This window comes from Chinchilla lanigera, unplaced genomic scaffold, assembly GCF_000276665.1.
Source record: "Chinchilla lanigera isolate Chin_1 unplaced genomic scaffold, ChiLan1.0 scaffold00006, whole genome shotgun sequence".
Classification (NCBI taxonomy): Eukaryota; Metazoa; Chordata; class Mammalia; order Rodentia; family Chinchillidae; genus Chinchilla; species Chinchilla lanigera.
Window position 1 is genome coordinate 39447104 of NW_004955407.1, and position 12280 is coordinate 39459383.

The 12280-nt window shown below is 57.0% G+C and overlaps 1 protein-coding gene across 2 annotated transcripts in view; it reads right to left on the minus strand.

Annotated features, from left to right (window-relative positions):
* The window catches only part of Abcg1 (ATP-binding cassette, sub-family G (WHITE), member 1), a 49122-nt gene extending 36842 nt beyond the window's left edge, over positions 1–12280 (minus strand). For both annotated transcript variants that reach the window (XM_005375833.2, XM_005375832.2), the window contains exons 1-2: positions 12175–12280; positions 5908–6151 (exon numbers count right to left, since the gene is read on the minus strand). In XM_005375833.2, the coding sequence (XP_005375890.1) occupies positions 5908–6151; positions 12175–12216 (286 nt within the window). In that variant the 5' untranslated portion in view covers positions 12217–12280. The remainder of the gene's footprint in view (positions 1–5907; positions 6152–12174) is intronic.

Below are 12280 nucleotides of genomic sequence, written 5' to 3' on the forward strand. Positions count from 1 at the left end.
CACCAAAGGCGGGCAGGCAGGTACCCGCCATGCAGGGGAAAATGAGTCAGGCAAGGATGTCCTTGGGAAGGGGACCAAGGCCACCAATGCCCACTGCGCAGAGCTGAGGCCTGAAGGGTCGCCCTGCTGAGGCCAGACGGCCGGACAGCTGGGAGCGCTCTCCAGGGAAGCAGCAGGGCGTGAGCATGCCTGAATAGAGACGCTGCCAGCCAGAGGGGACAAAGAGAAGAGACCAGTGTCAGCAGCTACCCAGCCCGGGGACACAATGCTCAGGGACGGTGCCCCTCGGACTCCAAGTCGTAGCTGATGATGCGTTGTTTTCCAGTGCAGGATTTTCCACGGAGAGGATGGGCTGGCTGGGGGAGGGGCCCCCAGATCCCTGGGTGCTAAGACTCTCCTGGGACTCAGCACATCCCAACCTCAGCACTGCTCCAAAGTCTGAAGACCTTACCAGCTGGGAGGGAAGCCTGCTCATGTTTCCCCAGAGCCTCCAAATCGTGAGAACTTACCAACCACACCCGGTAGGGAAGAAAGGAGCTCTCGGCTTCCCCAAGTTCCCCAAGGCGCCTCTTTGTAAATCCCCAGCCTCAAGCAAGGAATCTCTATAAGCAGACTGGGCCACCACATTGCAAGGAAAGTCAGCTGCAGCCTTACGTGAAGACAGAGACAGAGGTTAACAGCAATTTCCTTCTGGACCCCACAGCAAGCCGCCTGGCATGACAGTGCCAGGAGGTACAAGAGCAGTTCTCCGATGTGAGGTGACCCTAGGCTCCCTTCCATGCCAGGCCACCCACCCTCCGCTCCGAGCCCCACAGCCACCCTCCCTGGATCTACTGGGCTGGACAGGGACACCCCTCACTTGGTTGGAATCTAGGCTTCCTACTGGGACTCCTGAAAGGGACCTGTGAATGACACACTGCACTCAGCTCAGCCAGCCTGTAAGCACAGGCCTCCTGAAGTAGCTATGGAAATTAAGAGAAAGCACACTTTAATTTGAGAAGGGTGTCCCAAAGCATTTTTATAGTGCTAAAGCACACCAGGCCCGAGGATTAGGAGCCTCCTGGAATGTTTAACTCCTTCCTGGCTTCTGGGTTTCCAAGGAGGAGGTGTGGTCCCACCCGCTGCCCCACCTGGAGAAGAGCGAGGAACAGGCCCGGGTGCACGCGCTGCACCCCTGAACTCTGTCACTCAGTGACCCGAGGGGGTGCGTTCCAATTCCGGAACTGGCTCCCGGGCTGGGGGGACAGCACGTGGCACCCAGAGGAGGTTCCCCGAAGGTACTTGACTGATCGGGAGTCCTACAGACCTGGTTGTAGTCTTGTCTCCCTCCCTCCCATGCCCTCAGGGACCTCCGGATGATTCCAACCTCCCGTCACAGCTCCAGGGGCCAGACCCCCAGAATCCCTCCTGAACAGCCCCCTGGGCCTAGCAGTCTGAGAAACCGCCCGACTCGGTCAGCTCTGCAGGGAAACTGATGGGAGGCCCTCGAGGGCGGGTTGGGGGGCTAACAGTCCTCCGTCTGTTAATCACAGCCACCACATCCTAACACAAAGCCGCCCCCGCGTGAACAGGCTCTGCACCTCGAATAAAGTCTCGCTGTGATCTTCACCAAGGTTTCTTTCGTCCTGTGGGTTCTCTTCTTGACAAGGGTCTGGCAGGCACTGACAGCGCCGACCGTATAGGAATCTGTGTTGCTCCCAAGAGCCCCGCTGGGGGTAAGCGAGGAGCGCAGAGCCCACTGTTTCCACGCGTGTGACGGCACCAAGGTCAATATTGCTCCCAATCATCTGTGCCGTCACCTCGAACACTCCACGAGCGGCCTCCTTGAGGGAGGGTAATTACTGCACCAGCAGCCGGTGGAGCTGTCCTCAGGGAGTGCGTCTCCTCCCGAGAGCCGCTCCTCTCACAATTATGTTCTCTACTAGGAATCTATTATGTGATCTAGTTCTTCCTCCAAAGACATCATTAATCATACGGTGAAAATGTAACTACAATTGAAAATACAAGATGTTTTGTTAAACACCATGTTCAAAGCTGGGCCATCATCAAGCTAGAAGATGTTAACAATTTGGGGCCTGAGCCGGGCCCTGGTGCTGCACACCTGTCATTCCAGCACTCTGAGGGCTCAGGCAGGAGGACGGCCAGTTAGAGCCTGACCTGGGCAACTTAGCATGATTCTGTCTCAAAATAGAAAATATAAAAGGGCTGGAGACATAGCTCAGTGCAAAGGCCTTGGGTTCAATCCCAGAACTGAAGAAAAAACAGGGCCCGGTACCTCCTTCTTAAAAATACTGCTATTGATTTCTCATCCTTTCTTCTGAGGATAGTGAAGTCTCCTTTCTCTATCTGCTGTCTTTAAAATGTTCAGGGAAGAGTTTAGAATGTTCTAGTCGCAAGTCCCCGCTTGGCACAGTGCTCCTTATTTCAGGAGGAATTGCGTGAGGAGTCAGCCCTGGATGCTCCTGTGTGGCCTGGAGTCTCCATAATAGGAAGGGACAGCTGGGCCCCAGTTTGGGCTCTGACCTTGGGCAACACACTTCCTCTCCTGGACCCCTGCGCTGCTCCTGGGTTGCTCTGCACACCCAGACCTCTTGGTGAGGCTTCCCTTGAACCACTATGATGTCAACCGTCCCTTAGGGTTAGCTCAGTGCGTCAGGCTGAGATTTAAACGCTGAAAACAACCAGCCAGGTAAGACAGCAAAGCTAATCAGGTGCCATCGCGCGAGAAGTCACCTGCACTGAAGGTCACCGGAGCCCCGAGATGCTGCCCAATCTGAAACTGCCACCGTGGGGAAAGAGAGGGGCACAGGGCGTTGGGATGTGGCCTCTCAGCCTGAAACCCAGACCCGGCTAGGAGCCAGGATGGTGCCAGCAAGCAGAGGGGCAGAACCGGGAGAGGAGGACGCCACACGGGGGAGGGGAAGGAGACAGACTGAGGACAAGCAGGTGTGGGCAGGGCAGGGCCCTGTGGGTGGGCAGGAGGACAGCAGTGTGTCCTAGGCCCAGAGAAGGCCTCCAGGGCAGCCTGACACCTGCGGCCGATTGTTTTGCCAGTGCCTTCATACTGAGTGACATCCTCTGCCCTTTTTATTATTTATTTTGAAATGATCTCGCTAAGTTGCCCGAGTCGGGCTCAGACTTGAGAACCTCCTGACTCAGCCTTTCAGAGTGCAGGGACGACAGGCCGGCACCACCAGGCCTGCATAGGTCCAGGTTTAACACACACTTTGTTGTTGGGGGTTCTGAGTGGGGAAGGTGGTGCCCAAGGCCGGAGCCCGCCAGACACACAGCACCACTGATGAGGGTGCTGGTGAGGGGTGCAACGAGGAGGAGCCCGGCTGGGGAAACACAAGGCTTCCCTGGCTGTGGCCTCCAGTCACTGCCTGGGACACCTGAGTGTCCAGGAAGGGCCCTGCTGGGTAGGCTGGGCACAGCCTCCGTGACAGGTTGAGCGGATTGAGAAGTCACTGCACTGGTCCCAGCCCTTAGGTTCAGTGAGGAGCAGGCAGAAGTCTTGCCCAGCTAGATTCTGAAGGGTAGACCCCGGGGATAGAGAGGGACGGGCACACAGGGGCAGGCCGGGACGAAGAGGAGGTAAGTCGGCAGAAGTCGGGTGCGCAGTCACACCTCACTCAGAAACCACCCTGAGCCTGGGCTGGGGAGCCTGTCCATCATCCCCTCTGGCTCCACACCTCTGACTCATGGGAAAGTCCTGCAGGGCCCGTTTCCTGCTTCTCCACACTGAGGTTACTACAGGGCAAGTGTCTACCCGGGGCCACCTGGCTGAGCCCTCAAGAGGCCCCGGAGCAGGGCAGCTGCAGCCCTTCCTTACGACGGGGCCATCACCTGCTGGCTGACCGGTAGCAGATGTCCCTGAACACGGGTTGGACAAGACACTCAGCTGGCCAAGGGATGACACCTGCGAGAGGCTGGGCGGCACCTCGTGTGCTGGGCTTCGCGTGTGGCCTGGGTCTCCTGCATGGCAGACCATGCGGACATCCATCTGCATGCTGACCCCTGTGGTGACATCTGTAAGGCCACATGTGGCAGATGGGCAGAGTGCTCTACGCCTTGCACAGGTTTGCCACAATTTATACAAACAAACAAGGAGGCCCAACCATGACAAGGCCCCTGGTTTCCTGTTGCATTTTTCTTTACAATCTTCCTTCGAGTCGAAAGGGGGAAGGCTCAGTGCCTACATGGAATTCCCACGGGCTGGACAGGGTGGCACAGAACTTCTGTCCTAACAAAACAAGCTGGCACACTCTGAAAATGCCTGTCTCGGGTGACCGTGCTACACTACAGCCTGGAGGGTACAGAATCTGCTCCTGGTTGTGGAAACTCAGACCCGACCCAACCACCCCCGACTCCCAGGCCGCAGGAGTCGGTCCACCTGCTGAACTGTCACTGTGCTGTCAGTCAAGTCCCGCGTGCCAGTGCCAGCAAGCTCAGCATTGGGAAGATGCAGAAATGAAAGAGGGGGAGGTAGAAATAAAAGCAGAAAAAGAGAAGAGCGTCTCGGCTGGTTTTCAAAAGGAAAGAAGGATTGAGTCTAGATCGGACAGTTGAGTCCTTAAAAAAAAAAACCCACACCATTCCACCTCTTGGCTCTCCAAGCTGCTTTCCGTGACTCTGTGGAAAGCAGAGCTGCCTTGGTGATATCTGGCTCCCCGGAGGGCTCCCTTGCAAGTGGGTGACCTGTGCGTGCACACAGCGGGGGTGAGTGGGCAGAAAAGCTCCGAGGGGGCAGCAGATCTGGCCAGGGAAAGGCCCGGCCCCCAGGGAGGCAAGCGCGTGCCTCACTTTGAAAGACTCAAGTGCTAGTCCTCCGTCCCCGCAGCTGGTGACAGAGTCCTGGACTGTGCACAGGCTTTCCACAGACTTCCTGAGCTCCAGCCTCCGGATTCCTTCTCCTTTGATTTACGCCGATCACTTTATGACAGTCTGGTTTTCTCCACAGTGCCCCAGCACCACCCGCCCAAGATTCCTACCAAGACACTAGAAGAAAAAGTTCTCAGAGAGGTCACGCCAGGGCCCGGCTCCTTTTAACCCTGCAGACTTGAGAAGCAGCCCCTGCCTTGCATTTTGCTCTGCGTGGCCGGAAATGCTCTATCCTAAAAGACTGACAGGAACCAAAGCCCACACTGCCTGCTGAGGTGGACCCCCAGGCGCGCATGGGAAGCAGCAGCACACGGACGCCACTCAGCTACTATGGGTTCTTTGCACAGGCAGGGCATCTAAACCCAAAGTGCTCCAAAATCTCAACTTTTTAACACAACCTGTGTCTTGGTTACTTTTTTTCTCATTGCTGGGGCACTAAAAGGGAGGAATGGCCCCAAGCAGCCTCTTCCCCTCCCTTACATATGCAAACTGTCCACCCCAGGGCGGGTGTAGCTCTCACACCCATGATCAATCAAACTCTAAAAGCCTGCCCCATGACCGCATGAGACTTTGAGGGGACACACAGACACAAACCATAACAACCTGACTGCCCAAGTAGAAATTTCCATACCTGGCCTGGTGTACCAGGTCCCAGTCTAAACACAGGTGTGCTGTATGAAATCATCCTTAGTCTACCTGTGAGGTGTACATGCCACATAGATGATCGTCAAGCTTACCCTGGGATCTCACCCCAAGACACCTCACTGTGTACATGCTCATACTCCCAAAGCTGCACAGATCCAAAGTCCCGACACACTTCTGGTCCAAGTGTTTACAAAAAGAGATACGCAACCTGTAATCCTATCACAGAATTTTACAGAGTCACGGTGAATGTTCATCTCACAGGTGAGAAAGCGCCAGGTACAAGACAACTGAATACATTGTCAATGGCACTGGAAGAGAACCTCAGACTCCAACTTCCAGACCCGGGTTTTCCGCACCGTCCACAGCGTGCCTCCTACCTACCTTTCTTCCTCCACCAGGGTCCTTCTGGAACAGAGTAGGAAAGGTCCTTGAACTCGATGTTCACGGCTGCCCTCCGGGGCAAGGAGGAAAAGCGCTGGGCCTCGGTAAGATTGTTGTCCACTTTCTTCAGATGCCCGTTGAGCAGGTCTGTCTCTGCGTCATCCACGCCGCTGGAGACGACCTCGTCGACCGAGACGCACACGGACTTGGGCTCTGTCATCGCGGCCGAGTAACTGCTGGCATTCTAGAAAGACGAGGAGGAAGCAACAGGACATGTTACGGGGTCCTCGGGAAAGGGACACCAAGACACTGGTCGCTAGGCTCACGGTCACCGATTAGGGACAGCAGTGCTCCTTACACTGCCAGCCTGGCTGTGGGGCAGGGGAGAGGTGGCTACCTGCAGGAGCCGTTATCGCTAAGCATCACTCTTCCTTCTACCAAAAAGAAGCTTAGATAAAATGTGGCGCTGATCCACAGTCCTTCCTCTGAAATCGTAAAATCTAAGCACAAAACCATAACAAATGAATCACCTACCTCAATGGAAAAATACTGACCACTGTGAAAAGTTATTTACAGTTCACTCATAAAAAACCCGCAATAAAGACACATGAAGCGCCTAAGCAAGGCAGGGCTGTAAAAGTTTTATTTAAATTGCAGTGTTTTAGTGCCTTCCTTGTGTAATCTCATAACAAGCTCTCAGGAGCTGCAGCACCGCGGAGCTGGTCTTCACGCCGGACTTTGAAAGTTTCCGTCACTCACAACTCTGCGCTTTGTAACAGCACGGACGACACTGAAAAGCTCATATTTTTTTCAGTTTCATAGAACAGGAAATTGGAGGCCAGAAAGTTTAAGGAACCTGCTCCAAGGCAAGGGAGCAGCACAAGCGATCCCCAAACCCGAGACATCAAAACACTCGTAGGGTTGAGTTGGTGGCATCAGAAGGGCGCTTAGCATTGGGGCCTGGTCAGATCTTTGCATTTTTCTCTTTTAAACAGTGCTGGGGAGGGGACCCAGGGCCTCGTGCACTCCTGGCAAGCGCTCTGCCAGGGAGCCACACCCGGGCCCCAGCACTGGCTCTTACAGCTTCCACTGGGGGTCAGAGAAACTCCGCAGAAGGCCAAGAATCCGAAGTGCTCGTGCAGAGAGAGCGCTCCGCTTTGCTAATGTCTTGGCAACCCCGAGCCGATCAATACGCTGCAGGACCTCCAAACACAGCAGTAACGGGAGCGGATTTTATGCTGAACTCTTCTGTCTCCTGAACTGAGTGAGCACATCCCACAGTGCCCGTGAGGGCGTTCTGCAACCCTCCCAGGGCTGCAACATCGGCCTCCCGGACAGCCAGTCCCTCACCGTGTCTGACCCGCCCCGGCCACGCTGGCTGCTCAGGGTTAGGGGGCAACTGCTGCTGCTGTCATCCGTTCTTTGTAGGTTTAACTATTTCTTTTGTGTTGCTTGCTATTTATTGTTACCCTTTTTAAAATTTTTTATTTTTTAACACAAAGGTGTCCCTGTATATTCCAAGCTGGCCTTGAACTCACTGTGTAGCCCAGGCTGGCCTCCAACTCATGGTGATCCTCTTGCTTCAGCCTCCTGAGTGCTGAGATGACAGGTGTGCACCACCATGCCCAGCTCATTACTATTTATCAAAAATCCACAACCAAACCAGACTACAGAGTGTCCATAGAATCCCCACAGACCCCAGCAGCCTCTGTGGTCATCCCCACACATCAGCACACACCCTCGGGGCACTGAAGTGGCTTGCAAAGAGCTGGAAGTAGTTCTACCGTGCTATTAGAGGGTTCCAAGGTCTGTGTCTAACCTGGGGGCTCGAGATACTTAAAACACAAGTGGGCTGGGTGGGAGAGGTTGGCATGGGAATTCTGGATCTCTTAGACATGGAAACTGTCTTTGGGGATTTAAGAGAAAGATACACACACACACACACACACACACACACACACACACACGTGCCTTGCAAGGCACCTCCTCTCTCTGAAAGACTTCACGAAAGCACAATGTAGTCTCTGCCCACGGCCTGTGTGGACGCACCACGCTGTTGGAAGGAAACTCCAGCTCAGCCTGCTGAGCCAGGGCGCCGCGAGCATGCACAGTGCTTCCGACGGACACGAGCAGGTTCACAGGTCCCGGACCAAGCCAGGGAAGGTCTGCGTCTGTGCTGCAGGGATCGTGAGACAGGGGAGCCCAGCAGGGAGCTCTGCAGGCAGCCTCTGCGTCTGCTCCAGGGTCCTCCATGTGCTGCCAGGGTCCCGTGACACTGTCCTAGACCGCCCTGCACCTTAGTGACGGCAGGAACACAGCATCTGAGCAGGCCTCAGGACACTCCCTCTGACCACCCTGCCTGCCCCTTGAGGCCACAGGTTTAGAGCCCGTGTGGACCCTCAAATAGTCTGCCAAGCACCAGGTCCCGGCTTTGGGAACGGGGATGTCAAGGAGCAGCGTGGCAAGACGGTCACCTCGGGCCGGTCCTGTGGCCATCCCAGCCCTCTCCGTGCCTTGCAAGCAGAAAGGCAAAGCTCTGACCCCAAAATGCCATGCTTGCTCCAACCCAGAACCTCCAGGCCTGGGTGCTCAGGCGGGCGAGGATGGGGAGTGGTCTGGCAACTCTTGCACCCTTCAGGTTCCAGCTGTGGTGGGTCACCCATCCCTCCCCAAAGGCACTTCCTGCGGGTACCCAGACCCCGGGAAACCCACAGGAAGCCTGGGATGAACAGCCATGGGCCCAGCCAGCCAGCCACGGGGGCAGATGTCCAGGACCGGACATGTGTCACAAGGGGGCTTCCTCTCCCCCCGCCCCCAGGCCATCTGGTCACTCCCGCACACACTCTTACGGACAAACAGCGCCAGACAAAGCCTGGCAGCCGGACAGGCATCCTTGTCTCTGCAAACTCAAGTTCAAGATTAGGCCACAGGTGAGAAAGGGGCCAGCGCAACGGGTGAAGCAAGAGCCAGGGGAGAGAGGGCGCAACCAGTGCAGAGCAGAGCCTGGGCTGCCGAAGGACGTGGCGGCTGGGCTCAGCCAGGCCACGTGTGCGCAGGGGCCCGGGGGCCCTGACCTGCCAGCACTAGCGGGGTTGGAGACAAGCGGACGCACCACAGCCACACGGCGGGTGACTAACCTGCTCTGGGAGTGAGACGAGAAGCCAGAGTTAGGCGCTCACAACGTAAGGCGTTCATAAGCATGCCGGTGCGTGCTAGGTTACTGTAAACAACAGTGCCTACTGATTCAGCGGTCACAGCACGCCTGTCGAATCCAGCCTGTGCAGATTAGCCTCTGCCATCTCCCGCTCTAACGGGTGGGCGTGGGTGGGGAGGGAGGTGACCATCTCCATGTTGGAGGCTGCCCTGCCCCAGTCCTGGGTTAGGGAAGGGCCGGGTGGGGGTCCAGCCCTACAAGCCTCGAGCCAGTAGGGCCAGAGCATTGCTTAGCTCTCTGGAGCCACACATGGGTGCCCCTGGGTCCATCCGCCCCAGAAAAGTCCACGGCACACCGCGGAGACCCTTGGCCCCGCCCTCCCAAAGGCCACCCCAGCAGCACACACAATCCTGCCCTCCTCCAGGGCGTCCAGTGGCCTCACCCAATTAACAAAATCACACAAAAAATGTGTGACAGGAGGCAGTGACCTGTCACTCCAAAGTAGACCAGCTCTCTGGAAACATCCTCGGACGCGGGCTGCCGGCAATGTAGGTTACAGCTAGCTTTTCCTTCGCCTCCTGAGCTCATTAAAAATACAGCAAACACCTAGTCCTCCCGTTCTCTCTCTCTCCTGTTTCCTGATCGTCCCCAAGCACTGCCCTTGGTCCCTCCCCACGCACAGCCGTTGCGCCCCGTGCTGTGGATGGTGGAGAACAGCAGGTCACCCCAGCCTGCGTGTTGGGGCTCCTGCTCCCCAGCATGTTCTCCTGGGTGCGGGGCACAGTGGCGGGGAGTTCAGCGGGAACACTGGTCATAAGGAGGCCGGCACAGCTGGGAGGCCCCTGACACCCGTGAGCAGAACCAGGCCACTGCGAGACCCCTTTGCTGGGACACAGGGTCGGGAAACTTTCTGTCCGCATCACAGGGAGGAGACTCTTCCCTCTCCTTTCTGCTTCACGCTGCCTGCTGTGGTGCCCACCCACGCCAGGCCCCCTGGCACCCTGGCCTCATCTGAAGAAAACGTGCTGGGCCCGTAATCTTCGAGGCAACTGTTTACAGCAAAGTGACAAAAATGTCACACTGAGTCCCAAGGGTAGCCTGCGCTTGAGTAGCCACCGGGAACACGTCCCTGCCCTGGGGCCCCAGCTGCTGTTCTGAATGCCCAGGTCACTCTCAGATCAGCGCCAGTGGGACCCCAGGACAGGGAAAGATGGAGAAACAAGGCCAGGGGCCCTGGCTATCTGTCAAGGGCTCTTGCATAGAATTTTTTTAAAAAATTTTTTAAAACCTGTTTTTCTTTATTCCTATAGCACCCACTATTTCCTACTGATCACCTATGGTTGCTGCAGCTAGGCTGACCCTGCGGATCTTGAGCAGCAGAACATTTGGGTGGCATGCCCATAGAAGGACAGACACTCCCAAATTAAAAAACAACAACAACTAAGTTTTCAGGAAAAAAGTGATTCTCAAGCAAAACAAGTTTCCCTGAAAAAAAAAACCTAGCCAATTAGCATCTCCAAGGGAGAAGGCGACACAGGAGTCCCGGCTGTATGAAACCATAACATAACATTAAAGAAAGAGTACAAAGGATCTGTATCTTAAAAGCAATCTGACTCGCTCTTCCACACCTACCAGCCACCTCTGCAGCCTGAGGGTTACCCTGGGCTCTCAAGACCTCCTCTACCTGCAAAAGACACTGATAATCTAATTCTCCATTGCCAGCACAACGCAGAAATCCCAAGCAAACACAAGAGTGTGAAGAGAAGACTTCTTCAAGTGTTACCCAAACACTGAACTAGATAAAAGCAAATATCATCAAGTGGGGACTGGCTTTTCCGATTATTTTTCATTGCTTCTTGTATGTAGGAAGCCAGGGAGCAAGCCCAGAAATGGGAGGTGGTGGTGGTGGGGTCCCCAGCCGGCTCGCCCCACCCCCCACCGACCGCCTTCGCCCCATTCTCTCGGTTTACACGGAATCATTATATAATGAGCTGGCGCGGCTGGTATGTTCTACAGTAACCTGCTTGGAATCATAGGACGCAGTCGTCAGAGAAGGCATGCGCACAAAGCAGGTTACTTTTTTTTTCCTCCTGAGCTCAAGGCAAGAGGTAACTGTCGGTCAAATCCTGCTGAGCCCTGCTGACTTCAAATACAGGATGCTAAAAATGAAATAAAGGGGAAGCGCGTGCTCTGCACTGTGGGCTGAAGGCGTTTGGGAACGAGCCGGCAGGATAGTAACACACAGAGAGACGGGAGCGAAGGGATGCTCCAGGGTGGGACACGGAGGACCCGCCGTTTGAAAACACTCGGGTGGCCTGACGTCTAGCGCGGGCGCCCACCTAAACATAGTGTGGCAGTGCTAGGGGCAGACCCGCAGGGCGCCAGGAGCCGCGAGGTGGGTGCGCGGGCGGCTGATGGTTACTTTGTTTTTCGTTTTTCCTGGGTGAGAGTAAACGCACCAGCCGCGATGCCTGGCCAGCTCAGAACAGCACTTGCGCTGCTGACTGTGTCTACAGCCCTGGAGTCGCCCGCAGCGGGTCCTCTCCATTCTGAGCTGGGATCCTGGCCACCCCCAGGGCGAGGCGCGCGCCCCTGTGCCCACCCTGGCGAAGAAGGCCGCGCGGGGCTCCGGCTCGCCCTCCCCCGGCCCCAGGGACTCCGCCGCCCCCTCTTGTCCCCGGGGAGCGCAGGACCAGCGCAGACTCCGCTCCGGGAGCAGTTCTCCCTTTTGTTCCCAATGTGCGCGGCGCTTCCTGGGGTGCAGAAGCCCCGCTCCCCGAGCGCCCGCATCACGGGTGGGGGATCGGAGCCCCCCCTGGGGCCCGGCGGCGGCCGCTCCCGGCGCGCTCCGTCCCCGAGGCCCACGCCCCTCTCGAGGCCGCGCATCTGTCCACTTGTGGGGCCGCTCGCCGCCCCGGGTCCCGCTCCCGGCCGCTCGGCGTCCCCGGCCGGGGCAGGGAGGACCCGAGGGGGCGGGGGGCTCTCGGAGCCGGGCACCTCCGGAGCCAGCACCCCAGGGCAGGACGCGGCGGTGCGGACCGCGGCGCGCGGGTCTTTCTGCGCCCCTGCTCTCCTCGGAAAGAAACCCAGCCCGGCCGAGGCGGCGCACTCACCATGGCGGTGCCGACCGAGAAGGCGGCCATCAGACAGGCCATGCCACGGCGCGGCGGGACGCGCGGGACAAGGATGCGGGGCCGAGGCTGCGCGCGCTCGCTCCTG